The sequence below is a fragment of the Balaenoptera borealis genome, assembly GCF_965194805.1.
Source record: "Balaenoptera borealis genome assembly, chromosome: 1".
NCBI lineage: Eukaryota > Metazoa > Chordata > Mammalia > Artiodactyla > Balaenopteridae > Balaenoptera > Balaenoptera borealis.
In genome coordinates, this window is record NC_138860.1 from 150195186 (window position 1) to 150222818 (window position 27633).

Genomic DNA, 27633 nt, shown 5'->3' on the forward strand with positions numbered 1-27633 from the left:
TGCCAGAGATGGTTTCAACTGTTTGCAACTGAGAATCTTAACTGGTATGGAATAAATCATGTAACTTGCCAGACACAGTGCCTAGCATATAGTAAGCACTCTAAAAAACTACACACACACACACACACACACATGCACACAGAAACTAAGGTTCAGAAAAGTAAAATAAGAAAATTCCCTGGCGGTCCAGTGGTTAGGACTCCACGCTTCCACTGCAGAGGGGCACGGGTTCGATCCCTGGTTGGGGAACTAAGATCCCACAAGCCACATGGCGTGGCCAAAAAAAAAAAAACAGAAGTAAAGTAACCTGCCTGAGGTCACACAGCAAGGCTGCGGTGCTGGTATGGGACTGACCATGAACATCTTAGTAGTACAGTGTATTTATATATTACTTTCCATCACACATTATTGTTGAACAATTCATTGTTGATACGCTGGTTCAAAAGCCTCAAAACACCCCATGAGGCCCATAGGACCAGAATCCTTTCTTTAGATAGAGAGGAAGGTACTACCTCAAGGTAACCCTGTAAACAGTAGTGGCCTGGAACTCGGGTCTCAAGTGTGCAGCCCAGGACTGGTGCTCTGGTGATGTCCACGCATGTGGGGTCACATGTACATATGCTGCTGCATCCTGTGAAGCAGACCCATCTGAATACGTGGATCCCTGGTACATTAGAGACCTGGGGTGAGTCAGAAGCTGCCTGAGAGGCCAGCAGGGAGGGAACATCATGTACCAGACCTACAGAAAGGAATGCTCCTTAAGCCACTATGCTGATCTGGGGTGTGAGGGAATAAGGGTGTTTGGGGTACCGGATGGGGGTGGGGATGTGGGAGGTGGAGTCATCCTAAACTGGGGCCTCCTCTGCTGGGCCTCCTAATCAAGGGGTTTTGATTCCTGCAGTGTTGGCGAAATGGCTTAATTGGACCTAATGGGAGAAAATGTGTGATGGACATGGATAATACAGGAAATGAGGCCCCAACAAAAGCTGGCTGGAGGAAGGCTGATGAACTGAAGACAGGTCTGATGGGAATTAGGCTAAGGCTCCATGCGTGAACCCAGAAGGTGAACAGCAGGGACAGCTGCCCTGCCCCAGGGGCCTAGGACCATACTGCTCACCTGGGTCTCCATCCTGCCCTGGCCTTCAGACCTTGACTTCACACTTGTATGGAATCAGAACATGTCAGACTCACGGGGTTCTGGGATTAGAATCAGGCTCAGGATTCTAGAATCACAGACTTTAGCATCACATATGTTAGTCATAGAAAATTTTGGAACCTAATCGTTTGACAATTGGAGACCCTTGGGAAAAATTTAGGAGATCCTTCTCCAACCTTCTTTTAATAACAGTAAATAACATCTGTTGAACATATCCCAACTTCCAAAGTCCTTTCACATCACTGCATCACACTGGAGTGGGTGGTATTCTACCTTCAGATTAAGTAATGTGCAGAAGATCAAAATGAGCCAGTTGGGACTGGAACCCAGCTTTGCAGAATAAATTCTATTTTTCATATGCCAAAGTTTTGATACCCTTGTCTTCCAGAGTTGTGAAAACACTTTTAACTACTTGGTATAATGTGTCCAAATTTTTGGATGTTTGTTGTGTAAATTCTGCACGGTCATGTACCATTTTTCTTAATGCATTCTGGCATACTGCAGTGCTCTAAAATGTGATTATCCTTGTTGCATCAGCATAATCAGGGCTGGTACATTCTGCGATAGCTTTTTGGCAGCTTTTATCATCCAGCACTATTTTCAGTGAACAAAGGACTTAAACAACATATCCAAGAATAGATTTAAAGTCACTAATGTAAAGACTGAACTTCAAATCACTCTAGGTTTAGTCAGAACACGTTCTGATCTTCTTAGAATAAAAAGTTAAACTACGAAAAATGCAGAAAGAAGAAAAAAGGGAAAACAATCCTCCCTGATTAGGAGCACATACGGCCACACAGAGGGATGGTTGTGGTGAGGAAGGGGTGCCCCTCGTGGAGCAAAGCTGTGTTTATGATTCTGCCAGTAACAGGCTGCTGGTAACCTGCGGCAAATCCCTGCCCTTCTCTGGGTCTCAGTTTTCCTCGATTTCAAATGGGGATAATAATTCCTGTCTTGGGAAAGTTCGGGAGTTTATCAGCCCTGGGGGAGATGTGCAGCCACAGGAGAAACAGCTTAAAGAGAGGGTGAAGGGGGAGGGGTACGGAACAGCAGGGTGTTGCGCGGGGCTTACGGTCTCCATGGTAACGCACAGCAGCCAGGAGAGGAGGCGGGGCTTGAGAACCCGAAGCAGGAGGTTTTGAAAATGAAGGTTTGACAAAGAAAGCTCCCTCCTCCCTGGAGAAAGGCCTTCTCGGAGACAGAGCTCTGCACTCGAGCAGCCCTCTGTGCCGAGTGCACGTTGCTTCTTTGCTCATGTTACAGACAGGTCCAGAGAGAGGTCGAGTATCACCAGCAAGTCACTGGCAGGGCGGTCATTCGAACCCAGCTGTGCCGACCTCTGATCCTTGCTCTTCTCTGTACCAGAATGTTGTTTCTCTGAACCTTGGTCTCCCCGTCTATACAATGAGACAGTTGAAAGGGTAGGTTTCCAAGGGCCTTTTGAGCTCTGACAGTGTTTGATCAAACTATTAGTAAACACACCGGAGGTGGTGAATACTAAGAGGAGGATCATGCAGTCTGTGAGGCGTGGGCTGATTTGTCTTTGCGTCCTCCACCCCAATACATGCGGAGGCACAGAGGAGACATCTGGTATTTGTGGAATGAATGTTTATGCAAATGGACACATTCATTCTTTTGTTCCAGAAGGTTTAAAGAGCACCTACTATGTGCCAGGTACTGTGATAGTTCAGAGAAGGGCTCACTCACTGAGGGCTGAAGGCTTGCTGGAGAAGGAAGCCCTGGGTGAGGGAAAGGTGAGGAAAAGGGCGCCCAAGTGGGCGCAGGTGAGGGAGAGGACTCTGGTGCCTCGAGCTGCCCTACAAAATGCCCTGCATTCATGTCCTGGGGCTTCCCAGCCAAGCATGATTTCTCTCCATCTCCAGTCTCCAGAAGGATGATTTCATTCTCAAGGCTCCTGCTGGGCAGCGAGGCAGGCAGCGAGGCCAAGACCTTTTCTTGGAAAAGGTGAAAAAATTCTGTTGAAGAAGAGGGTGGGGCAGGTGGCCCCTGCTGGCTTCTCCCAGGAGGGCCCACTTTGTTTTTGTTTGCTTTCCCAGCTGGCTTATAGGACGGAAGGTGTGTTGAGGTCATGCCTCTTCCTCAGCTGGTATGGCAAAAACAGCACTGAACTGGGAGTCAGAGACCTGGATTCAAATTCTGACTCTACCTCCAGCTCAATGTGTGGCCTTGGGCAGGTTGTTTTTGGTTCCTTGGTCTTACTTTGCTAAAAAAAAATGGGGATAGTGATCTTCATAGTGGTGTAGTGAAAATCAAATGGGAAAATGGTTATGAAATCCTTCCTACCTCCTCACCAAAGTCATATTTATCATTTACTGTGATCCACAGATTTTACAAACATTATCAATACAATCTGAGCAACAATCCTGCAGTGTTGCTATTTGTTATTTAACATATGAGGAAACTGAGGCTCAGAGGAGTGAAGAAATTTGGCCGAGGCTACACAGCTAGGAAGCCACAGAGCCAAGATCCAGACCCAAGTCTTTCTGACCGAAGTATAACTCTAACAGCAGATCCCTTGGAATTTTTATTCCTTCACCAAATAACATTTATTGAGCATATACCATGAGAGAGCTGGCAGCTGGGATAGATTAATTAATACAACACTATCAATCAGGGTGTCAGGAGGAAATAGATGGCATTTCTCAAATTGGGTAATTTGAGAAGAGTTTAATAAAGGGATTATGTAATACAGGGACAAGGAATAGGGCAAGTAATGTTAGGGCACTAGTTACTACCCTTAGGCCTAAAGGAGCAAGGAGGTAGCAATTACAAGAATCTCTCTCAAAGAGAGCTGTGGTAAGGACAGTGTGACAGGAGCTATGTCCTTGGTATAGAGATGCAGCCAGCCCATGATGTAACTTCAGGGAGGAAGCTAGGGGAATTTATACTCTGCTGGGACTTTAGTTGACCAAACCCTAACAGAATCCAAAGGGCACAGTAGTGCCTTAATGTAAATCATGCAAATCATCCTTCTAAGATATGGAGAGTGGGTCTGGAGTGGCAAACAGAAGATGGCACAAAGACGTTTCTTTCCTCTAATGAGGGGCTTATCAAAAAATGGAGAAGACAGGTATATTCACAGTTGTAATGAAATATGAAAAAAGAATTATACCAGTAATCTGTTGCTGTGTAAAAAACTACCCCAAAACATATGGCTTAAAACAGTAACCACTTATTTGCTAATGAGTCTGTGGATTGGCACTTTGGGCTAGGCTTAGCTGGCGGTTCTTCTGCTGATCTCACCTGGGGTCACTCAGTAGTTGCAGTAATCTGGTAGCTCAGCTGGGAGCTGGTTGGCCTGGGGGCCTCAGTGGAGAGCTCACGTATATTCTACATGGTCTCATCTGCCAGCAGGCTAGCCCAGGCTTCCTTACATGGTGACACTGCATTCCAAGAGGGTGAGAGAGGAAGCTGCAAGGTCTTTTGAGGCCTAGACTCAAAATAGCACAGTGTCACTTCTGCCACTTGCTGTTTGTCAAAGCAAGTCACAAAGTCGGCACAGAAACAAAGGATGGAAAAATACATTCCACTACTGGATGGGAGGGGTGGCAAAGTTTCATTGCACTAATGCAACGCCATGTAGGCTTGTATAACCTATCTTAGTGGTAAGCCATCTTTCAAACGATGAATGAAGAAATCATAGCACTTTCCAAACTATTGTAATTGTGTATTAATCTATCAGTCTTTCCCCAATAGCCTGAGAACTCCCCAAGAGCAGGAATTATGACTGATTCATTTCTTTGTTCCTAGAGCTCAGGGCAAGGCACACAAAACATATTAAGTGTAGTTTATTGAATGACTATGGCTGGGGGTGGGGTGGTACATAGTCTACTCGTCCAAAGCCCTTGGAGCCACAAATGACCCTCTTTAAATATAAAGTTGACATTATAGAACACTTCCTCTACCTCACTGAGACCCTTCAAATATTGCCATGGTCCATCAAGGTCAAATTCAACCCCCTCTTCCTCCACAAAGGTGTCCAAACTACTTCTTTTCTCCTGTTTTAGAATCTCTGCAACTCTAATGGCCTTTTACCCCACAGCTTGGCATTTGCTTTTGAAATCTTATTACTCTCTAGGGATTTCATGGGTCAAACCTACTTTTCATCCCTAGTGAGTAATCCCCTAAGGGCAGGGCTGCATCCTCTATCCCTTAAGGCTTGTCACAGTGCTGGGCTCACAGTACATCCTCAATCAACACTCCCTGGGACTTCCCTGGTGGTCCAGTGGTTAAGACTCCATGCTTCCAATGCAGGGGGCTCAGGTTCGATCCCTGGTGGGGGAACTAAGATCCTACATGCTGCATGGTGCAGACAAAAAAACACAAAAATAACAACAACAAAAACCACTCCCTGAGTGGACCACCCACTCTGGATGGCCTTGATCCTGTGAGGTACGTAGAAGGTGTGCAGGGAGCCACTCACACCCTTGTGAGTGTTCCACACATGAAAGCATCCCAGGTCTCTGGGACAGAGCAAGGCATGTTGCTCCCCTGGGCTCTGGCCTGTGCCCTGGGCTTTGGTTGCCTACACTCTGGCCCCTGAGCTAACTGGACACAGACCAGGAGGAGCAGTGTCCCAAATGGCAGTGGCATGGCCTCCTCCTGACAAGAGGAGAGATGTCCAAGGCTTGAGCCATTTCTTGTGGGCACACGATCCATCACTGTCCATCAGACTTCTGACATTTCAGGAACCACAGGGGCAGCTGTTGAACAGGCCCTGAAAGCAGAGCTCCTGGTGGCAAATTTTACTTCAGTGTCATAAAGAACATAAAAAACTATCGCATAAAGTGCCAAGTTCCTTCCAATGCTTTAAACCCTTTCCTATGGCTCCTCCTTGCCAGGAGGATGAAGCCCAAGCCCCTTGATGTGGCAAAGACTTCAGGACTTGGCCCGTATATCCCTCCAGCTTTATATCTCACCATCCCTCACCTTGACTGTAGTGTTCACCAAACTCAACTACTTCTTGTTCCTTGAAATCATCATATGCTGTCTCTCAGCCCTGGGTCTTTGTGTATCAGTTCCCTCTGCCTTGAATGCTATTCTCCGTCTTGTACCACAAACTCCCGTTCCCCCATCAGTGGATCCTTCAAGCCTTAATTCGGGCATCACTTTCTCCAGGAAGCCTTCCCTGAAGCTTTTGGCTGGGATAGGGATCTCCCATAGATGCCATAGCCATGAACTCCTTGAGGATGGGGACTGGGATTTCATTTAGCCCAGATCCTGGCAGAGAATCACTGTCAATCAATGTTGAAGGAACAAACAAATGTGCATATTTGAGGAGAGGCTAGAAAACCACCTGACAGGAGTGCCATAAAGGTGAGTGGAAAGTTCTAATATTTCCAAGTTCTAAGATCCAAGAGTTCCCTAATTCTTGGCCGAAGATTGAGACTTGGGCTCCACTCCATCTAGAGCCCTCTCCGCAGTGAGCCACCTCCACCCCCTGCCCTCTGAGTGTTTGTTCTCAGGCAGGCACACGCACATGTTCTGAACATAACCAGGAAAGCAATTTACAAGAAATAATTGCCGGTCAATGTGTGCTTAGGAGCGGCAGTGAGCTCAGACTATTTCTGTCTGTGCGTCAGCCCACCCGGCTTCCTTCCTCCTTGGCTGCCTTGGGGGAGGGGGTTCCTGCACCACCGGTTGGGCAGTTTGTTTCCAACCTAGGACTGAGGCAAGCCAACCCCATTGTGACCCAGCTCTGGGGGCTGATTGAATTCAAACCAGAGAAGCTGAACAAGGGCAATGAGGAGGAGCACTGGAGGGGGGTGGGGGAGGAGTTTTACGGGGCCTGGGATGTGTAAGTCAGCAGAGGCAGCACAGAAATCTATTTTCCACCTATCCCCACCCCATCCACAGAGGCTCTGGCTGGGGAAAACCTACCAGGCCTTCAGCCCTGCTCAGTGTGAAGTCTCCTCCTAGCCTCTGCAGCTCCAATTCTCTTTATTCTTCCTGGCCGGTGGAGCTCAAAGGGTGGTCCCAGCCCAGCAGCAGCAGCACCTGGAACGAGTTAGAAATGCAAATTCTGAGGGCTTACTCCAGACCTACCCAATCAGACACTCCGAGGGCACGGTTGGGGCAGGGAGCAACAATCTGTGTTTTAAACAAGCCCTCCAGCTGATTCTGATGCAGGCTGAAGTTTGAGAACCATGGGCTTAGGCCACTGATGACCACTTGAGTTTTTAGAATTTACAGATCATCTCCCCCTAACAGACCATCAACAGCCTAAAAATAAGGTCTTTATAGGATTCTTCCTTGTAACCTGCCAGAAGGCCAGCACAGAAAGTGTTCTGAGAAAAACTGAATTTTCCTAATGGGGGTACCAAGGAGAGAGACAGGATCTGTGCTGTGAAAGGTCACGTAGAGCATCAGTGACTAAATCTCCCACCTATCACCCATTCCTGCCACACACACACACACACACACACACACACACACACACACACACACACACACACACACAGGTACCCTAAGCTCTCTCTACAACAAATAACTTGCAATTCCTGGGCTGTGCTAGGCTCTCTCTCACTGTTTTTGAACAGGCTGTACTCTGGCCATAATTTCTTCTGACTCTGTCTCACCTGGAAACTTTGACTCATCTTTGATGATTCAGCTCAGACATCACTTATTCCTCCCTCCAGCTGCATAAAGGGCCACCAGTGGGCCCACTGCCCTTTTGTGTGCCCACCTCACCCTCCATATGAACCCCTTGAGGGCAGGAGCTGTGGCTGATTCCCTGTTGTTTCTGGTAACCTGCACAGGTCCTGGCACAGGATAGACACCACGGAATGTACAATAAGGGGACAAAGGTGCTGGGTTTAGAGTGCTGAGAATAACACACACACACACACACACACACACACACACACACACACACACAAGACCACAAAAAAAGCAAGACCAGAACCAAAATCTCTTGATTTGTAGCCTAGGGCACTTCTGAGGTGACTCACCCTGCCTTGCTGCCCATCATATACCCTTGGCTGGTTCAGGCCCCATGCACAGATATCTAAGAGTGACCATTTCACTGTTGCCAAATCCAGTAGTGAGTCATATCACTGTCAGAAATGTCAAGAACTGCCTTCAGTGGCTACTGAGTCTCCCCATCTTTGCCTCGCGCCCCCAAGGCAAAGCCTAAAGCCATTGCCAAAATTAAAATAAGGAGAGCAGCTGGGAGAGAGGGGAGGCAGTCAGCATCCTGCCCTAAGATTCCTTTGCTATCAGACTAATAATATTTTAAAAACCCAATAATAATAGCTAACACAGTGCTTTCCGTTAGCCAACACTGTTCTAAGTGTGATGCTTTGCATGGACTAAGTAGTTTAATCCTCCCCCAAGCCTTACGAGGTAGATATTGCTGTTATCCCTGCTTGTACAGATGATTAGGCACAAATGTTATTTAGCAAGTAAGGGCAGGGACCAGATTTAAAGCAGGCATTTGGCCCCAGAGTCCCTGCTCTTAATTTCTAAGTTATATTGAAAAACACTCACCTGTAATTTTTGGAGTTTTTGTAGCACTTTCATGTTTAGGAAGAGAGTTCATATCCATCAACTCATTGAACACTCACCGTGACCCTGCAAGGGAACTGAGGCTCAGCTAGACTAAGGGACTTTATCTAGGCCACACTGTGGAGCCTATTAACCATTCGTTCCCTCCCTCACGTGATCATTCACTCTTTCATTCACCTGAGGAACTGAATGATATTAAATACGGCTGGGCCCTGTGTATGTACTCTACACTCCCTCTCCTTCTGTTCCTTGGCAAGGGACTCACTCCAGGAGCGACACAGAGCTGCTGGAGGGGCACGAGTCACCTGCCCCAGGGTCCTGGTCATCTTCCCTGGGCTTCCTAAGTACATCTGCTCTGTGGCAGGAAGACCAAGTCCGAATTCTCTGACTCCCCAGGTTAGGCGAGGGGCTCCTCTGAGTCTCCACAGGCCCCAGGCTTCTCCTTGATCGCCTGCAGCTGTTACGACCATTTTACCGGGGACCCATGTCTAAACTCCCTTCGGCCCACAGTGGGCCAGGCAGAGCACCATGGTTGGATCCACAGTGAGACCTGAGTGGGTTTGCTAGGAAAAGCCCTCATTTATGCCTCTAGGTTCCAAAGTCCCTTTGATTATCCCCAGCCCCACCTTTTTACCAAGAAGAGAGACTCCAGAAGAGGATGGTGCAGAGACATTTACTGGGTGTTTATGGAGCTGGTCTAGACTGGGGACAGGGTCCTCCTCTGGGCTGCCCGGAATGTCACCAGCCGTCACTGTAGCCATGAAGCAGTGCCGGAGGAGGCGTGTGGGGTCCATGGCCTGCTCTTCATTGCAGTGCGCCATGGGTTCAGGAAGGGTGACTCTGCCCGAGAGGGTTCACTCCTGGCACCTCCACTGAATTGCCCATGTTCCCACCTTGGCAGTCAGGCGGTACCTCGTCAGGGTCTGGAAAACAGCAAGCCGAGGGCGTGGGGCTTCCTCCTGCAGCCCTTCCTTTCCATCAGGATCATACACGCTGAACTTCCCTGAGTGCTTACCTTGGGCAGGACTGTGCTCAGAGTCTTAAATGCATCATTCATTTAACAAATATTCATTAACAATATACCACATCATGAACTAGGAACTGTCAATGTTTCTCATGAACTTAACGTTTGTTTAATGGGGGAGACAGACAATAAACAATTGTTAGGACATGTGAAGACTTCACCTTCACCATAAACCTGTGTGGTAGGTACTATTAAACTATTAAAAACCTGTGTGGTAGGTACTATTAAAAATTTTATAGGTGAAGATACAGGCTTACTACACAGCTAGCCTGCAGGGAAGTGCTGGAAATTTTAAAAACATACATTATTCTCTGCTTTAAGAACAGATTTCATGAGTCTCTTCACTGGCTGCTTAATCCTCTCCTCCTTTTATACCTGAGCTTGATAGGAAGCTCACTTGGCCTTATTATATCCCACTTCCCATTCATGACTTATTCTGCTGCAGCTTGCTTGGTTTCTGCCCTCAACAGAACTTGAAACTTTTTGTCACTAAATCCCATGGTTACTTATAAGTTATTGTCTCCCTTGGCTTATCGGGAGCATTTGACACAATTAAGCATTCCTGCCTTCTTGGATAAAAAAAAGTATATCAAGTGTTCAAGCCAGAAATGTGAGTCAACTCTCACACCTTCTCCCCCTACCCCTTTCCAAAGTCAAGCAATTCACCAGGTCCTGTTGATTCCACCAAATCACTATCTGCCATTTCCACCCATTCTCTCCATCCTCAAGGCCACCACACTAGGTCAGGCTTTCATTTTCTTCTGCCCAGGCAAAATAGCCTTCGGTTGGGTCCCCTCCAGTCCACCTTCCAGGCTATAGCCGGAGAGATCTTTTTATTTATTTTATTTTATTTTTTTGGCTGTGTTGGGTCTTTGTTGCTGCGCGTGGGCTTTCTCTAGTTGTGGCGAGCGGGGACTACTCTTTGTTGCAGTGCGTGGGCTTCTCATTGCGGTGGCTTCTCTTGTTGCCGAGCACGGACTCTAGGCACGTGGGCTTCAGTAGTTGTGGCACACGGGCTCAGTAGTTGTGGCACATGGGCTTTGCTGCTCCACGGCATGTGAGATCTTCCCGGACCAGGGCTCGAACCCATGTCCCCTGCATTGGCAGGCTGATTCTTAACCACTGCATCACTAGGGAAGTCCAAAGAGATCTTTCTAAGGTGAAGTGAGTTCATGTACTGCTCTTTCTCAAAAGCATTCAACATCTTCCCATTACCCGTGATCCTTGAGGTGCATTCAAGGTTCTTCATGTACTAGCCCCATCATCCCTTCTGTGGCTTTTTTACTACTACTCTTCCCTCAAGAACTCTATGCTTTATTATACCAAAATTTCATTGTTCCCTGAATGGGTCCATTCCTTCACATCTCTGGGTCTCTGCTTTTACTGTTTCTTCTGCCTGGAATGACATTTTATACCTTCTTTGTCTAGAAAACTCCTATGCTTTAAAACCCATTGATGGAAGAGACCAAGGATGAATGGTGCCTCTGAAACCAAGGGAAGAGTGAATTTCAAGAAGGAGGCTGTAGGGCTTCCCTGGTGGTGCAGTGGTTAAGAATCCGCCTGCCAATGCAGGGGACATGGGTTCGAGCCCTGGTTCGGGAAGATCCCACATGCCGCAGAGAAACTAAGCCCATGCGCCACAACTATTGAGCCTGTGCTCTAGAGCCCGTGAGCCACAACTACTGAGCCCACGTGCCACAACTACTGAAGCCCACGTGCCTAGAGCCTGTGCTCTGCAACAAGGCCACCGCAATGAGAAGCCTGTGCACTGCAATGAAGAGTAGCCCCCGCTCGCCACAACTAGAGAAAGGCCCTCATGCAGCAATGAAGACCCAGCACAGCCAAAAATAAATAAATAAACAAAATTTTAAAAAAAGAAAAAAAAGAAGGAGGCTGTATGGGACATTGGAGTTGGCTACACAACATCCATTCCACCTCTTCCCACCCAGTAATAGCAATTATGTTTGGGTAGGATTAGCCCCATCTCAGCTCCAGCAGGGGGGCCTGATTGATCCGAGCCCATCAAGTAATCCTGTTCCTTTGCTACAGGGATGAGAAATCAGTGCATAGCATTTCCCTGGGTTCAGTGATTGGTTTAGGGTGGGCACAGGACCTGAGGTAGTCCAATCAGGGTAGAGCTCAGGCCTTTTTTTTTCCCTCCTGGTTGAAGGAAGAGATAGCTCCCTCTTTCTCCTCCTGGCTAGACGGGAACAAAAAGCACACAGTCCCAGGGACTGCTGGCAGCCAACTTACTACCATGGGAAAAAATCAGTCTGAGGAGAAAGCCAACACAAGATAGAGGGCAGATCTGAGAGAATCTCAGAGGACAAAGCCACAAGCATGAGGACGTTGTGAACTTCTACTGAAACCATTCCTAAAGCTCATCCTACTTTTGGACTTCTCATCTACAGAGCCAAACAATTCCTTTTTTGTTTTGTTTTGTTTTGAACTTTCTATTTTTAATAATTTAAGGCTCACAAAAAGTTACAAAAATAGTGGAGAGTTCCATTGTACCCTTCACCTAGCTTTCCCCAATGATAACATCTTACATAACCATGGAGTAATTTCAAAACTAGGAGACTGCCATTGACATAGTACAATTGACTAAACTACAGATCCTATTCAATTTTACCCATTTTTATATGGACTTATTTTTTGGTGTATAGTACTATGGAAGCTTACCACATGTGTAGATTTATATAATCACTACCACAATCAGGATTAAGAACTGTTCCATCACCACCAAGAAACCTTCTCATGCTACCCCTTTATAGTCATACCTTCCTCCTAAACCTAACTCCGGTAACCACTAACCCCTTCTCCACACTATAATTTTGTCATTTAAGAAGTGTTATATAGATGAATTATGCAGTGTACAACTTTTGAGATTGGCTTTTTTCACTCTGTTTAATACCTTGCAATCCACTCAAGTTGTTATGTGTATTGACAGTTCATTCGTTATGAACAGTTGTATATAGGTTTTTGTGCAGACATACATTTTCATTTCTCTAGGACCACTTAGGAGTGTGATTGCTGTTTTGTATGGTATAGTGGATTGAATGGTGACCCCCAAAGATATCAGATCCCAACCTCTGGAATCTGTGAACGTTACCTTATATGGTTTTTGCAGATGTGATGAAATTAAGGCTTTTGAGATGAGATTATCCTCAATTATCTGGATGTACCCTAAATGCCACCACAAGTGCCCTTATAAGAGAAAGGCAGGGATTTCCCTGGTGGTGCAGTGGATAAGACTCCACACTCCCAATGCAGAGGGGCCTGGGTTTGATCCCTGGTCAGGGAACTAGATCCCACATGCATGCCGCAACTAAGGAGCCCACGAGCCACAACTAAGGAGCCTGTGAGCTGCATCTAAGACCCGGAGCAACCAAATAAATAAATAAATAAATAAATATTTTTTAAAAAGAGAGAGAAAGGCAGAGGGAGATAGACACTCACAGACAGTGATGTAAAGACAGAGGTAGAGATTGGAGTGATACAGCTACAAGCAAAGGAATGCTGGCAGTCACCAGAAACTGGAAGAGGTAAGGAACAGATTTGCCCATGGAGCCTTTGATTTCAGCCCAGCAAAACTGATTTTGAATTTCTGGCCCTCGGAACTGTGAGAGAATACATGTCTATTATGTTAAGCCACCAAGTTTGTGGTAATTTGTTACAGTGGCCATAGGAAACTAATACATATAGTAAGTATGTTTAACTTTATGAAAACACCAAACTGTCTTCTGAAGTGGCTATACCATTGTAATTCCCACTAGAAGTATATAAGAGATCCAGTTGTTCCATATCCTCACTTTGGATTGTCAATGTTTTTATTTTACGGTTCTGATAGATGAGAAGTGGTATCTCATTGTGGCTTTAATATGTGTTCTAGCTCCATTTATTTAAGTCTTCTTTGCTTTTCTTCATTAGCATTTTGTATTTTTTATCGTATAGCTCCTGTACATGTCTTGTTAGTTTTATACCAGAGTATTTCTTTTTTTTCGGAGTGACTAGAGATGATATTATATTTAAAATTTTGGTCTCCAGTTGTTTGTTGCTGGTATATATAAATACAATTGATGTTTGGGTCTGACCTTACATACTATGACCATGCTGAATGCACTTATTAGGTCTAGGAGGTTGTTTTGTGCATCTCTCTGTGTCTGTTTTGCAGATTCTTTGGGGTCCTTTGTTATTTAAGCTTGCATTTTAAGGCATTCCATTTGGTACAGGGATTTAGTTCAATCTTCTATTCAATGCAAAAATCTCTTTCACTGAATCCCACATTTAGCCTTTTCCTGGTTACCTTCCAGGCTTGGGGATGCTCTTTTTTTTTTAAACCAAGAGTTACAATTGATGAACTAAATATGACCCACGGTGATGAGGGTGCGCTTTACAAAAGTATTTCAGGTCTTATTCTAAGAAAGACCCAGCTTTATTGAATCAACATCTGCCTTCCTATGGCTTCCCCCACTGATCCCAACTCTGTTCTCTGGCTTCTCTCAAAATGTCTCTTCCTCGCGCCCCAGGGTAGCCTTGCAGAGACTGGAGGTCCTAGGCTGTGAACCCTGAGACTCCTTTGCTTGAGGCCAAATGGCCCCAGCTCTTCAACCGATACTCACATAATCTGGTTCTCAGACCAAGCTGGTCACCTGTCTCTGATCACCTTCTGATTGGTCAAAGTTCCTCTGAAATTGTGGGTCTCTGAGCAGCTGGCAGTCAGGGTTCAGGGGGAATCCTTGGGCTTCTAGGAGCTATAAAACCTTGGCTCAAATCCTCATTCTGATATTAAATCATTGTGCTACCTTGGGCTAACTTCTTCTCCTCTCTGGATCTCAGTTACTATTCTATAAAATGGGGTAGAAAGTAGGGCTGGTCTTGTTTTTCTCTTTCTTTTCCCTGGAATTCCAAATTGTAAAGGATTCTGTCTGTATAATAGACTGCCTTTATTAGGTACTAGCTGCCCCCCTCCCATTTTCTATTAAAGAGTTCTGATTAGCAGGAAAGAGTGCGTGCTAATTACCTTCCTTGGACTAATATAATTCTAGCTCAAAACAAAGAAACTTGGTCCCAGTAAAACCTTTGAAATATTGGAAATTGCTCAAGAATCCTCATTGCTATATTTGGGGACCCTTGGGTGATATATTTGGAACCCAAAGTTGGGAACCTGTGGAGTGGATGCTAAAATGTTACCTCTGAGCTGTGACTGCTGATGCATTCTATTCAACTGGGAGTAAAGAAGGACCATCATTCTCTTGCTTCCAGACTCTATAATTCTGTTAATGTAATCTGAGCTTCCACTCACACTTTTTTGGCAGATACATCACAATGCAGGTTCATACTGAACTTATGGACCCAGCATGTCTTTTTTATATGATTATCTTTCCCAGATCCCACGGATTCCCTCACATATGTGAGGGAATCCCAGGGTCTTCAGTTCCACAACACTTCAATTCCCTTCCAGGGAAACCAGAAGAATAGGCAATGGTCCAACTCTTGAGTACACATATATATTTCTGCCTCTTCCTCTGGCTAATATATAATGAAAGTTATTAAAGTCCCTCAGTGGTGCCTGAAGCCTGGGGGAGGGAGTTCTATCTTATAAAGGTGCTAGCCAAGAGGCACTTGGAGAGGAGGATGCCTAAAGGCAAATATAAAAAGTTCAATTTTCAAGTTACAATAAGATCCATGTTTGGCTAAAACACGCTGGTACAAAAATCTTATCTGATTCTCCTAACAACTCTCTGAGGTGGGTGTTTTTATTCCATGTTATAGATAAATAACTGAGGCCCAGACAGAGAAGGTTAGCACTGACACAGGTATTAAGTATTGGATCCAGGATACACTTTCCATTCTGCTTGATTCCAAAGCTTGGGCTCTTTGCACAGAGCAGGCATACCCTTAGTATAGGTTAGGAACTCTGTTAGGTGCTGGGGATACAAAGGCACTTAAGACATGGTTCCTATATTTGAGATATTAACAGACAGGTTGAGGAGACTAACATGTAAAAATCTAGTGCCTAATAATAACAAAAATGAGGGTTACTCATTGTTAAAAGTCTACCATGTATCGGAGACTAAGTAGCTCCTATGTAAGCATCACCTCTAGGTTTACAGCTTTCTTAGTGGGTATTATTGTACACATTTTACAGAGTAAGCTGAGGCCCAGAGAGAAGTGACTTGCCTAAGGCCACACAATGAGAGTGACAAAGCCAGGATTAGAGCCAGGTTCTCTGACACCCCAGCCCAGGGTTGTGCTTTCCCACCTTTCTCCAGGGACCTTTCAGCCAGTCCCCCCATTACCTGGGGTATTAGCCTGTAGTGACCAGCCAGGAAAGGAGTTCTCAGATTCTCTCCCTGCTTGGAGATGAGTCAAGACTGACCCATCACTGAGGCTTGTTTGGGTCATAGGTACTACCTCCCCAAGTGTGGTTAATTAAAAAGCAGTGGGCTCTGAGGAAGTGGAACCCTTCCTGGAAGGTAAGAGGGCCTGCTACGGGAAAAGATCTTTGGCCCAGGAGGCAAAGGCTTGGCCAGTTGCTTGGGTGACCTTGGGCACATGAATGTCCCTTTCTGGGCCTCAGCAACCCATTGATACAGTGAGAACATCAGACTTGATTTCTAGGAGCCCTATGAGCTAGTGAGAATGGCTGATGAATGATATCCCCACCAACACTTTTCAGAGGAGGATGAGAACTGAACTCTTGTCTTTCTTTTTTTTTCCCCCCACGTTTTGTCTCTTATTAAAGGTACCTAGGTTGGAATATCAATTCCACACTTACCTCACTCACCTCATCTGTAAAATAGGATTGATGATAACCACTTGGTAGAGTAGTTGAACGGGTTAAATGGGATGATATGTTTAAAGTCCTTGGGGCATAGTGCCTAGCACAAACGTAGAAGCTCGGTCAGCCTTCTGATCAAGCTAGTTCCTCACAAAGTACAAGAAGAAAGAAGTTTACAGTCTTTGTTGCATCCCAAGTTTGAGGGATGGAGTAGGGTGGGGGTAATGGGACAGTACAGAACATCTGGGCAGCAGAAGGAGCCTATTTTCAGAAGCTCTGTTCTATTTCCACTCTGCTCTTGCCAATGAACTCCCCATCCCGTCCTTGCCCCCAGACTCAGAGATCAGGACCCCAGGTACCATGTGCAATGAGTGTGGGCTTTAGAGTCGGGAGATCGGGGTTGCCATCCCAGCAATACATGCTCACCAGCTGTGTAGACTTGGCCATTCACTTCCCTTGGTTGAGCCTTGATTTCCTCTCCTGTAAAATGGGGCTAATGATCTCTCTACATGTCCTACTAGAGAAGGAGACGGAAAAAGATGAAAGTCTGTGTAAGGGGGCAAGCTCTGATGAGTGTAAGGTAGCGGCCTGTAAACGTCTCAGATGCAGGAGGGACAAGAGGCTCCTGGGTTGATGCTGTGGGTTCAGAGGAAGGAGAGGACAGCACTTAATGAAGAAGAAAGGGAGGAACTAAGAGCTGAGTTTGGGCAAAAGGCAGAGAGAGCCAAAAACTGTCATTTAGTGAACAGTCAGGAAATGCATTTTCCATCTGAAAAGTTAAGAAGCAAAAAGCAAGAACACAAGCTGTGTCAAACCCTGGTGACTGAATAATTGAATAATCCAGCTGGTGGCTGAGCAGTGAAAAGCAGGAGGGTGGTTTTCATTCACAGGACAGACGCACGGGTGAACTGTGTTCCCCTGAGTTAGAAAGGCTCCAGGGGATAGGGTGGGGGGAGATGAGGGGAGCAGGGCACAGCAGGAGCACCCCACACCCCTGGCCTGGTGAGGCAGAAAGAGTAGGACTTTGGAGGCAGAAAAACACACATATTTGAATTCCAGCTCCACAATTTACAAACTGTGACCCCTTGGGCAAGTCATCTGACCTCTCTGGAACCTGGTTTTCACATCTGTAACATGGGTGATAATAACACCTACCTCACTGGGGTAGTTTGGAAAATTGGACAAGATAGTGCATGTAAAGTTTCAAATGGTATCTGGTATAAAGTAGGGACTTCCCTTTCTCAGCACAGGGATAAGGAGAGTAAGGAAGGTGGAGATGGAGTTGGCTCTGTCACTCACTCACTAGGTGACCGAGGCCTCGGTTTCCTGATCTGTAAAATGGATAGTAATAAGTTCTGTACTCTGCCTGGTTATTGTGAAGAGCAAATGAGATGGTCTATTTAGAGCTAATTCATTCCTTTTAACTGCAGTATCATATTTTATTATTCCTCTACTGATGGACATTTAGTTTGTTTCCAGTGTGACAAGCTGTCATGGAATCCATCTTTACAAGTCCTCTCCTAGTGCAACTATATCTCTAAGGCAGATAATTAGAAAAGTGGAATTACTGAGTTATAGGGTATGTACATTTTTAGTTTAAATGGACAGTGCCAAATTGCTCTACAAAGTGGTTTTACCAATTTATTCTTATCAGTGGTATATGAGAGTATCCATTCCCCCCATGTAACCTTCTCACTATTAATGTGATCCATTTTTGGATTTTTGCCAATGTAATCGTTTTAAAAAAGGTATGTCATTCTTAAATTGCATTCTCCTGATTATTAGTAAGGTTGAGCATCTTTTCATGTGTGTTGGGCATTTGTATTTTTTAGTGGATTATGTTTTTCTCACTTGTTCAAAGATATGCTTATATATTCTGGATATCAATCCTGTCTCTATTTTAGATACAGTTGATTCTCATTAGTTGTTGTAGTTATGTTCTAAAAAGTCACCACAAACACTGAATTAGCGAATACTGAATTATTGCTCCTTGGGGAAATACAAAGTTAGGTTCCTGTGAGCCTCTGGTCACATTTTTGTCAGTCAATCAATATATAACTTTGTTTTGTGTGTGTTTCTGTTTAAAAACACCTTATTTAATATATATTGCTAATTCATTAACATTTAACTCATGGCCAACAGCACTATACCTCCTGTCTGAGCAAAGTGTACTGAACACATGTATTTTTTCCATAAGGCACATGACAGCCTTGTGCTGAGGAATACTAGACAGAACTTCAGCATTAATTTGGGGGTCATTTTCAACAGCGAAACCGCCAACAAAAATCATAAAAATGCAAAAATGTGGCACTAAATATACCACGAAAAGGACACTTGTTTACTGTATAAGAGCAGAAACAAGAAGGCAGAGCATGGCCTTCCTTGTTCAACCTCAGCTGAGAATGTGTGTGATAGGGCAACTCAAATTTTTTGTTGCTCTGTGCACATCCACATCTGCACATGACCTCAAAAACACTGAAAGTATTGATTTTTGAGGTTACAAATTAATTCTAGCAAGTAGGCAAATTCACAAGTATGGAAACTGCAAATAATTAGGATTGACCGTGTGTGTATTTATATCTTTGCAGTCCACTTGTTTTTTAACTTTATGTACAGTATCTTTTGTATTATTTGTATTTGATGTCTATTTGTATTTGATGTAGGCAAATTTGCCAATATTTCCCTTATTTTTAAAATTAAACATTTTATTCATGTTATTATATTCTTTAATTAGTCTGTTTCTGGAGTCTCTTTCTATTCTAGGGTTTCTCAACATCAGCACTATTGACATTCTGGGTCAGATAATTCTTTATTGTAGGGTGCTGTCCTATATATTGTAGGATGTTTAATAACATCTTCCTGTAACAAATAGGATGCTGACTATAATCAAATTATTTTGATTAACAAGGAGCACATGGAAGAGTTTGGGATGGAAATGTTCATATCATGAACCTCCTGAGAAATGTGCTGCTGCTTCAGAATCACTTATGAAGCAAATGTTCCAAACATCATTTCTAAATATCTCCCCTCTGAGAAGGTGCTAACCTGCTGAATACAAGGAAATCATGTGACCTCTTTCTTACCTGTAGTCTGTAAGCTTAATCCTGGGTCCAACTTTGTGTGGGGTTTTGAGCTGATGAACAGGTAACAAAGCACACAGGCGGTGACAATGAAGGCCAGGAGGACCACTGCTGCTATGGACAGGCCCACAAGAGCACCAATACTGGGGAGAGAAAACCATAAGGGAGCAGAGGGTCAGAAAAGGACTTGGGAAGCAGCATGTTATAAGAGAAGTATTGTAGGTGTTATAGGAATCAGCCGACTTTAACTTTTGTTCTGTCTCTCCTTGCCTTAAACAGGCTTTCTGGGCCTAAGCATGGGAAAGAGCATCAAGTATGTGGCAAGTACTCACCACATACATAACTTGACATGGCTCAGTGTCACCATGTAGTTGGGACTCAGTATGTGTTCCCTTTCTTCTCCTCTCCTTTCCTCAACCTGCTCCCACCCCAGGAAGCTAGAGATGATCTTAAAGAGCCCTCCCCACACTGCTGTTTCTTAAAAATCAAGGGACTTCCCTGGTGGCACAGTGGTTAAGAATCCGCCTGCCAATGAAGGGACACTGGTTCAAGCCCTGGTCCAGGAAGATCCCACATGCCACAGAGCACTTAAGCCCGTGCGCTACAACTACTGAGCCTGCGCTCTAGAGCCCACGAGCCACAACTACTGAGCCCATGTGCCACAACTACTGAAGCCCGCGTGCCTAGAGCCCATGCTCCACAACAAGAGAAGCCACCGCAATGAGAAGCCTGCATACTGCAACGAAGAGTAGCCCTTGCTCGCCGCAACTAGAGAAAGCCTGCACGCAGCAACAAAGACCCAACGCAGCCAAAAATAAATAAATTTATCAAAAATCAAGGCACATAGCAGGCCTTAGTTCAATACCCGCTGTCCTTCCAGCCTCAAGGTAATTTCTGACCCAGTCTCTAGTGGGTCATCGCACCAGTGTGGACTCCATGTCTAGAACACCTCCCTGCTGCTGGTCCCTCACCCCGCAACCTCACTGCTTCTGCCCCAAGTCAGGCCTTGGTCACCTGGTCTCCAGACAACTACCTTCTGGCTCATTTTGGGGGGGCCACTGTCTTTCCTGTTTCACATGATCTCTCCCATCATCTCCCCACATCAGAATTTTATCTGTCCTTGAAGGCCCATCTCAAATGTCTCCTCCTCAATGCTTTCCTTGGTCCTCTTTCTCTCTCCTTTCTTCTTCCAGGCCAGGCCCACCCAGCCAGGACACCTACTCTGGACCTTTAGCACTTCCTACTTGGTCAGGCAGCCCAGTGTGGTAGGGAAAGAACAAAGAGCTTTGGAACTCTTACAGACCCACCTGGTTTAGGACCCAGGTCTGTACCTAACTCGATGTGAGATCTTGATGAAATTACTTAGTCTTTTGAGCCTCAGCTTCTTTGAGAAGTGAGAATGATCAAAACACAGCACCTCACAGGTGGTAGTGAGGATGAATGATATACATAATATTCTTGGTGCATAGAAGTTCAACATATTCCTCATGTGTTCTTTGTAGGGAGACTGAGACCATGTTTAACTGGCTTTGTTCTCTCCTTGTACAAGCTCCAGCACATAGTAGGCACTTAGTAACTATTATTGAGTACCTACTTTGTGTCAAACACTGTGGGATGTTCTCCCAATAGTAAGGGATAGGTAGCACCAGGATTGTTTGTGTGCGCTTTCTGCCTGTGATTCCTGCAGCTTTTCTGCCCACACCCCCACCTCCAGCCCTGACCCCAGCCTCAGATTCCTGGCTTTGCCATTTCTGTTGGATTTCACTCCCAGGTAGCTGATGGCTAACTTCCACTAAACAGAAACACCTTAGAGCTTTGGAGAGTCTGTTTTCCCAAGGCTAAATAAATTATGGGATATCCCTGCAATGGACTAGTATAGAGCCATTAAAAACATGTTTTCAAATAATATTTAAGATAAAGGATAAATTCTGATGAGATAATGTTAAGTGAAAAAAGCAGGACCCACTACTAATTATATAGTGTAGTCCTAACTTAAATAAATAAACATAAACATAACATATACATGCATAACATAACATAGGTAAGTTTGGATGGAAATACACTAAAATGCTAACGGGCTGTCTCTGGGAGTAGCACAGGCTGTGATGTCCTGTCTGTGTCCCATTGGGTCTTACAGTTGTGGAATATTCTGGCCAGGGTTTCAAAAGCCCACAAATGTATCTCTTTGTCTGAGGGCTTTCTTGGGCCCAGAACAGTCTCTGTCTGCATGTTGAACAGGTCAAAAGTACAGGAAAATTAATGCCTCCCTTCTCCCACCAGCACACAGCCAATGACTGACAGAAATTGGTATGTAAATACCCAGCTTCCTGGCCCTCAGATGGGATGATTCTGAAAGTATGTTCTACACTGGCTGGCAGAGTTCAGTAGTTTAAGCTCTGGTGGCCCTTGGTGGTGACTTGCTTGGTAACACACCATTATTAGCTCCTTCCCTTTCCCATCTCACTTCCCCACCCTGTACCAGTATTTTCTAGGATTGCTTGTCATATAAACTACCTGCCCTCAAATCCTTGTCTCCAAGTGTTCTGGGGAGTCCAAGCTAAGACACTGGATCTCTCACGGTTGCTTTCCTTTTTTGTTTCTCCTGTCCTTTCCACATTTTCCACGTTGAGCATATAGTACTTTTTAGTTCTTTAGTACTAGTTTACTACTTTTTAGTTTAGTATTTAACTAAGTATTATTTCTATTCTTGAGATATACTCACTGTTTATAAGGCTGTTATCTGGAAGACTCGTGTTCAGGTTGGGACCACACCCTTTACAAGGGACATCCATGGGCACCTAGCTGGAAAAAGCCCTGTAAAAGTAGGATCCTTTGAGGAGTGGGTGAGCAAGCTGGGGGGATATATTCCAGATCAGCGGTCAGTCAGGTAGTGGGCACTGCTCTGATGGTCTGTCTGGGAACGGAGGAACCAGCTCCCAAGGACAGAGCTGGGAACAAGGGAGGGTCCAAGGGGGAAAATCTGTACTCAGTATAAGATGAACTTCAAATGATCAGAGTTGTCCCATGGTGAATGTACTGCCTCAAGAGGTGGTAAGTTTCCTATTGTCGGACAGGTTTGCGCAAGACCTGGATGAATCCACCTTTCAATGAAGTTAGAGATTCCTGCCTATGGTGGGAAATTGGATTGAAGAGCTGCTAGCCTTCTAGGATTTCACAGATCTATGACTCTGAAAGATAGGTAACCCACTGTGACTTCTAGGAAAGAACTGGAGGGATGGTCTAACATTTGTTAGGGTTTTTGAGTCAGAGAGTTCTAAGTGTGAATCCCGGTTCTCTCACATATAAGCTGAAAAATCCTTCACCTTTTGAGCTTCATTTTCTTCATTCATAAAAGTTACTATATCACCAAGTGTCCATAAAGATTAAATGAGATAGTGTATATACAGTGCCTGACCGCCAGTTCTGCCCTCCAGCAAGGCTGCTGCCTTTGGCTCACATCCTGATAAAAAACAGAACTACTGATAAAGGATGTTTGGAAAGTCAGCCAGACATGTGATAGCACCAGCTGCTTCTCCACAGGGAGTCTTCATTTCCTGAGACATGCTTTTTTTTTAAAATAAATTTATTTATTTTATTTATTTATTTTTGGCTGCGTTGGGTCTTCATTGCTGCACGTGGGCTTTCTCTGGTTGCGGTGAGCAAGGGCTACTCTTCGATGCAGTGCGTGGGCTTCTCATTGCAATGGCTTCTCTCGTTGCGGAGCATGGGCTCTAGGGGCACGGGCTTCAGTTGTTGTGGCATGTGGGCCCAGTAGTTGTGGCTCACGGGCTCTAGAGCGCAGGCTCAGTAGTTGTGGCGCACGTGCTTAGTTGCTCCGCAGCAGGTGGGATCTTCCTGGACCAGGGCTCGAACCCGTGTCCCCTGCATTGGCAGGCGGATTCCTAACCACTGTACCACCAGGGAAGTCCTGAGACATGCTTTTAAAGACAGCAATTCTCCTTGAGCACTATCCAAGGAAACAGTGTTTACCTGCTGATTTTCATGTTTTTAAGGGCCAGCTTTCATGAAAAGGGCCAAATGGAGTCCAGAACAAAACAAGGTCTCCACCCTGCAATGGCAGAGCTCTGACATCCCATGCCGGAAGGGTTGTTACAGGGTTTGGAGTACACTGATCACCTAATGTCCTGAGGACCCCAGTTCCCCTCCTCCACTTTGCAATTGTCAGTGATGTTTATGAACCATATTATAGCCATGCCTAGGAAGAGTCAGCCCTGCAGGCTAGAACCTTTCAGCTGCCCTTGGGGTCATAGAATGGAAGCACACAACATGCAATGTGACCTCAGAGATCACCCCATCCAACCCTCTAGCTCATTGTCTGAGCCACTAAAGCACTCTATGTCTCAGGAGGGTCCAAGGCAAGGAGAGGGACCACAAGGGGTGTATAGGAAAGGCGGTGGTAGTAGTGGGATGGGATCCTGGCTGGGTGCTGAGGGGTTTACTCATGTCTGTGTCTCCAAGTGCTACAACAGTGTCCAGAAGACAGCAGAGGGTCAGTGAGTATCTTTTCAAGTGATCTGAGTAGAGCAGGTTATGAGAGCCAGGCTAGATTTAGACATTTGTGCAGCAGGTAAAGCCTGGGCTTGGGACCAGACAGGCCTGAGTTTTCATCCCAGTTCTGCCACTTCCTCTCACTGGGGTACTCTAAGATAGTAACTTAACCTCTTTCAAGTTTTCTCATCTGTAAGATGGAGAGAAGATGTGCCAGGGTTGTGGATGTGTGAATGCATCTAGCCCTTGGATGGTGTTAGGTAATGTTCTTTAAATCTCAGTCTACCATGGCATTGCTGGAAGATCTTGGACAATTCACTTTCATATTCTGAGCTTCACTTTCCCCACCTATGAACCAGGGAAAGGGAACTCCCTTTTATTGAGCACCTGCTATATGCACTAGTCACTTTCACATGCATTATTGTACTTAATCCTCACAACAATTCCATGAGACAGGTATTACTATTGCCATTTTAAAGATGACAAAAGAGACTCGGAGATAATTTGCCCAAATTCACATAGCTAATAAGGGACAGAGCCAAAGTTTGGACCAGGATCTAACCAGCCCCAAAGCTCCACACTGCTTCCATACCTCAAAGGGAGGTCAGCGCTGTCATATTTCAATACTCAGCTCAGTACTAAGTACACAGTGGGTCTTCAACAAATACTCCATTGTTATACTATAGTTGCACGTCATATCTCTTTAAATGGACTGTGAGCGCTTCAGAGAGGGAATCATTGACTTCTGTGTCTCTAGTGCCTAGCCTAGCACCTGGCACAAAGCAAAGGCTGTAATGAATGAATGAAAATATGGATGAACAGAGAATATATGAATATAATTCCCCAGGTGACAGCAGCCAAATGTGCAGGATCTGAAAACCTGGCCATCTGAAAATCCTTTGGAATTACAGATTGAGCAGTCTAGAAAACCAATAATATCTGTAATTGTTAGTGGCATATGCCAAGTTGATTTTACCTCTTGATCTCATTTGGTCCTTGCCCTAGTCAGAAATCCTCGCCATCTGATAGATGAAAAGACAGAGGCTCAGAGAGGTTTTAGAGGCAGACTGTCCTTTCCCACCCAGCAGGCATACGGCCTCTGGTCACATACCTCCAGAGACAGGAATATCACTGTCTACTGAGGCAGCCCACTCCATTTTTGTTGATGCCTGTTTCCCAGAGCAGGCTCAGGGTCAGGTCCTATTCTCTGGGTGAGGCCTTTGGAGACCCACAGAGATGGTGACCTGTTGCCCTCTCAGTCCCACACTTAGGTTCCAGGAATGTCAGCACTGGCCTAACCACCTGCTTCTCTGAACTAGTGGGGAAACTGAGGTCCTGTGGTGGGGATTCACCCAAATTACACTAATCTGGCTTCTGCTGTGGCATTATGTCATTGTCTCATTATGAACTTGGAGGCAACTCTGAGTCTCTGGTCTTCTGCCTTAGCTCAGAACTCACCACAGGGTCTGGCATTGGTAAGGTCTCAGGAAGGGGTGGCTGAAAGAATGACTCAATATGAGGGGGAACAAAAGAATTGAGGTTGGGCTGAGGCTCGGGTTGAGTTGGGGTGTAGCATCAGGTGAGGTATTAAGGCTTGAGAGTGAGGTTTGAGTGTAGGTCTAGGTAATGTTTGGAGTGGGGTGGGGAAGGAGAGCTGAGGTGGGGTTGCAGGGAGGACTGAGGCGGAGGTCAGGGCTGCTGACAGAGTAAGTACTGGGGAGTGGGTAAGGTCAGGGGTGAGGCTGATGATGGCATTAGGGAGGGGACCCTGGTGGGTACTTGGATAAGGGAGGAGTTTGGGTATCCTGTGAAGGCTGCAAGATGGGAGTTTGCTGTTAGGCTGGGGCTTGTTATGTAATTTGAGGTTGGGTGGATGATGACGTCTGGAGTGGGAATGAAGTGAAGGTTTTTCAGGGTGGAGTTGGTGTGAGGTTCCAGGTTGGATCTAAATAATGGTTGGGTCAAAATGGGGGAATGGAGCAGAGAAGCGGCCGCAGGGGGAGCTGGGTTGGTGACAGGGCGAGAGCCTGAGGGGGTAACGACTGAGGCTTTAGCAGGCGGCTGGGCCGAGCATGGAGCAAGGGGGCTAAGACTGGAGTGGGGTTCTAGGTGGGGTTAGGGCCAGGGCCAGTACCTGAGCCACCACATGCAGCTATGCTCGCAGGGGAAGAAGCCGTGCGGGTCGTCGCAGCAGTACTTGTGGTCGCGGAAGCCGCAGCAGAAGACGGCCGCCGAGAGACGGACGGACGGAGACAGAACTGAGCCCGAGGAAGATACAAGGAGAGAGGCAGAGATAAGCAGAGAGACAGAGATTGACGCAGAGACGAGGAAGACACAGCGAGGGGCGCGGAGACGCAGCGGTTAGAGACCTAGAGTCCCCGAGGACGGAGGGAGGCGACCAGGTACGCCGACAGGGCTCGGCAGGAGGAGAGACGGAGGAGGGAGAGGGAGGGAGGAGGAGGGCGTGCAGAGCGGCGGGAAGGCGGCCGGGAGCCGGCGCTCGAGCGCGGGGCGGGGGGCGACCCGCGGAGCCGGGAGGAGGGAGCCGCCCGCGTCTCTGCCAGCGTCCCCCACCGGCCCCACTACGTTCCCAGTTTATGCACTAGGGCGCTGGGTGCTCAGAGAGACAGCCCATGTCCGGGGTGGCAGAGCGAGAATCGAAGCCACCGGCTCGGATTCCACACCTGCGCTGAGCACCCGCCCTTGTGCTAGGCGCTGTGCGGCGCAGTCCCAGGCTAGCGCAGGACACAAACAGGGGACCTGCCATCGACCACACAGTAGAGTCAGTATAGGGGTGATCAATACACGACCTCATTTAACCTTCACAACAACCCAGAGGACCAGGGATTTTCATACTTATTTTATAAATGAGAGCTTAGGGTCAAATAAAAGTCATTTTCCCGGGCTCTTAAGCCCACGGGATTTTAACGTGGGTCTGTCTTGTTCCCAAGCCCTTGCTCTTTCTGGGGTTCTCGCAGCGCCTCTTTTCCAGTGACTTTTATATGTTGTCATCCTCTGGCTTCCTTGCCTGCCACTTCCTTTCCCTGAGCAGCTAACTCATGCACTGACATGTTCACGCTCCCCTGTTCATACTCTCTGCCACACTGGCCTAGGACAAGGGGGGCTAGTGGATGTCCAGATGGTAACTCCACCCAGCAGGGAGCAAAGCCAACACACCTCTCCATTCTCACACCATTTCCAGATCACAGGGTCAGTGTTCTCACTAGGATCAGAGAACCACAGTCTGAAAGAACTGTATGAAGCCTTTGGAGACTGCCTGTCTGTCCTCTCAGGGTACACTGGGGAAACCCAGGCTCTGAGAAGTGCACAGTATGGCCCAATTACACTGAGCCAGGACTAGGGACTGCTGAACTTTAGTTGTCAATACTTCCCATTCAGCCAATCACAGAGTGTTGGGGCTGAAAAGGACCTATGGGTCATGTAATCAGTTGCTGAGTTACAGCTGGCATTAAAAAAAAAAAAATTTAATGGAATAGAAAATGTGTACTGCAAATAGCAAAGTTAAGTATTCCTTCATAAAATGTTTGTTTCA

General features: G+C 46.1%; 1 protein-coding gene across 1 annotated transcript; it reads right to left on the reverse strand.

Moving 5' to 3' along the window:
- Positions 1-7180: 7180 nt before the first annotated feature.
- Positions 7181-27151, reverse strand: SHISAL2A (shisa like 2A; the record flags this gene model as incomplete). Its single annotated transcript, XM_082376274.1, is given in 5 exon segments — positions 7181-9511; positions 9513-9606; positions 19575-19714; positions 26215-26443; positions 27109-27151. Coding segments are annotated over 5 exon segments (771 nt in total). The 3' UTR covers positions 7181-9246.
- Positions 27152-27633: the final 482 nt, after the last annotated feature.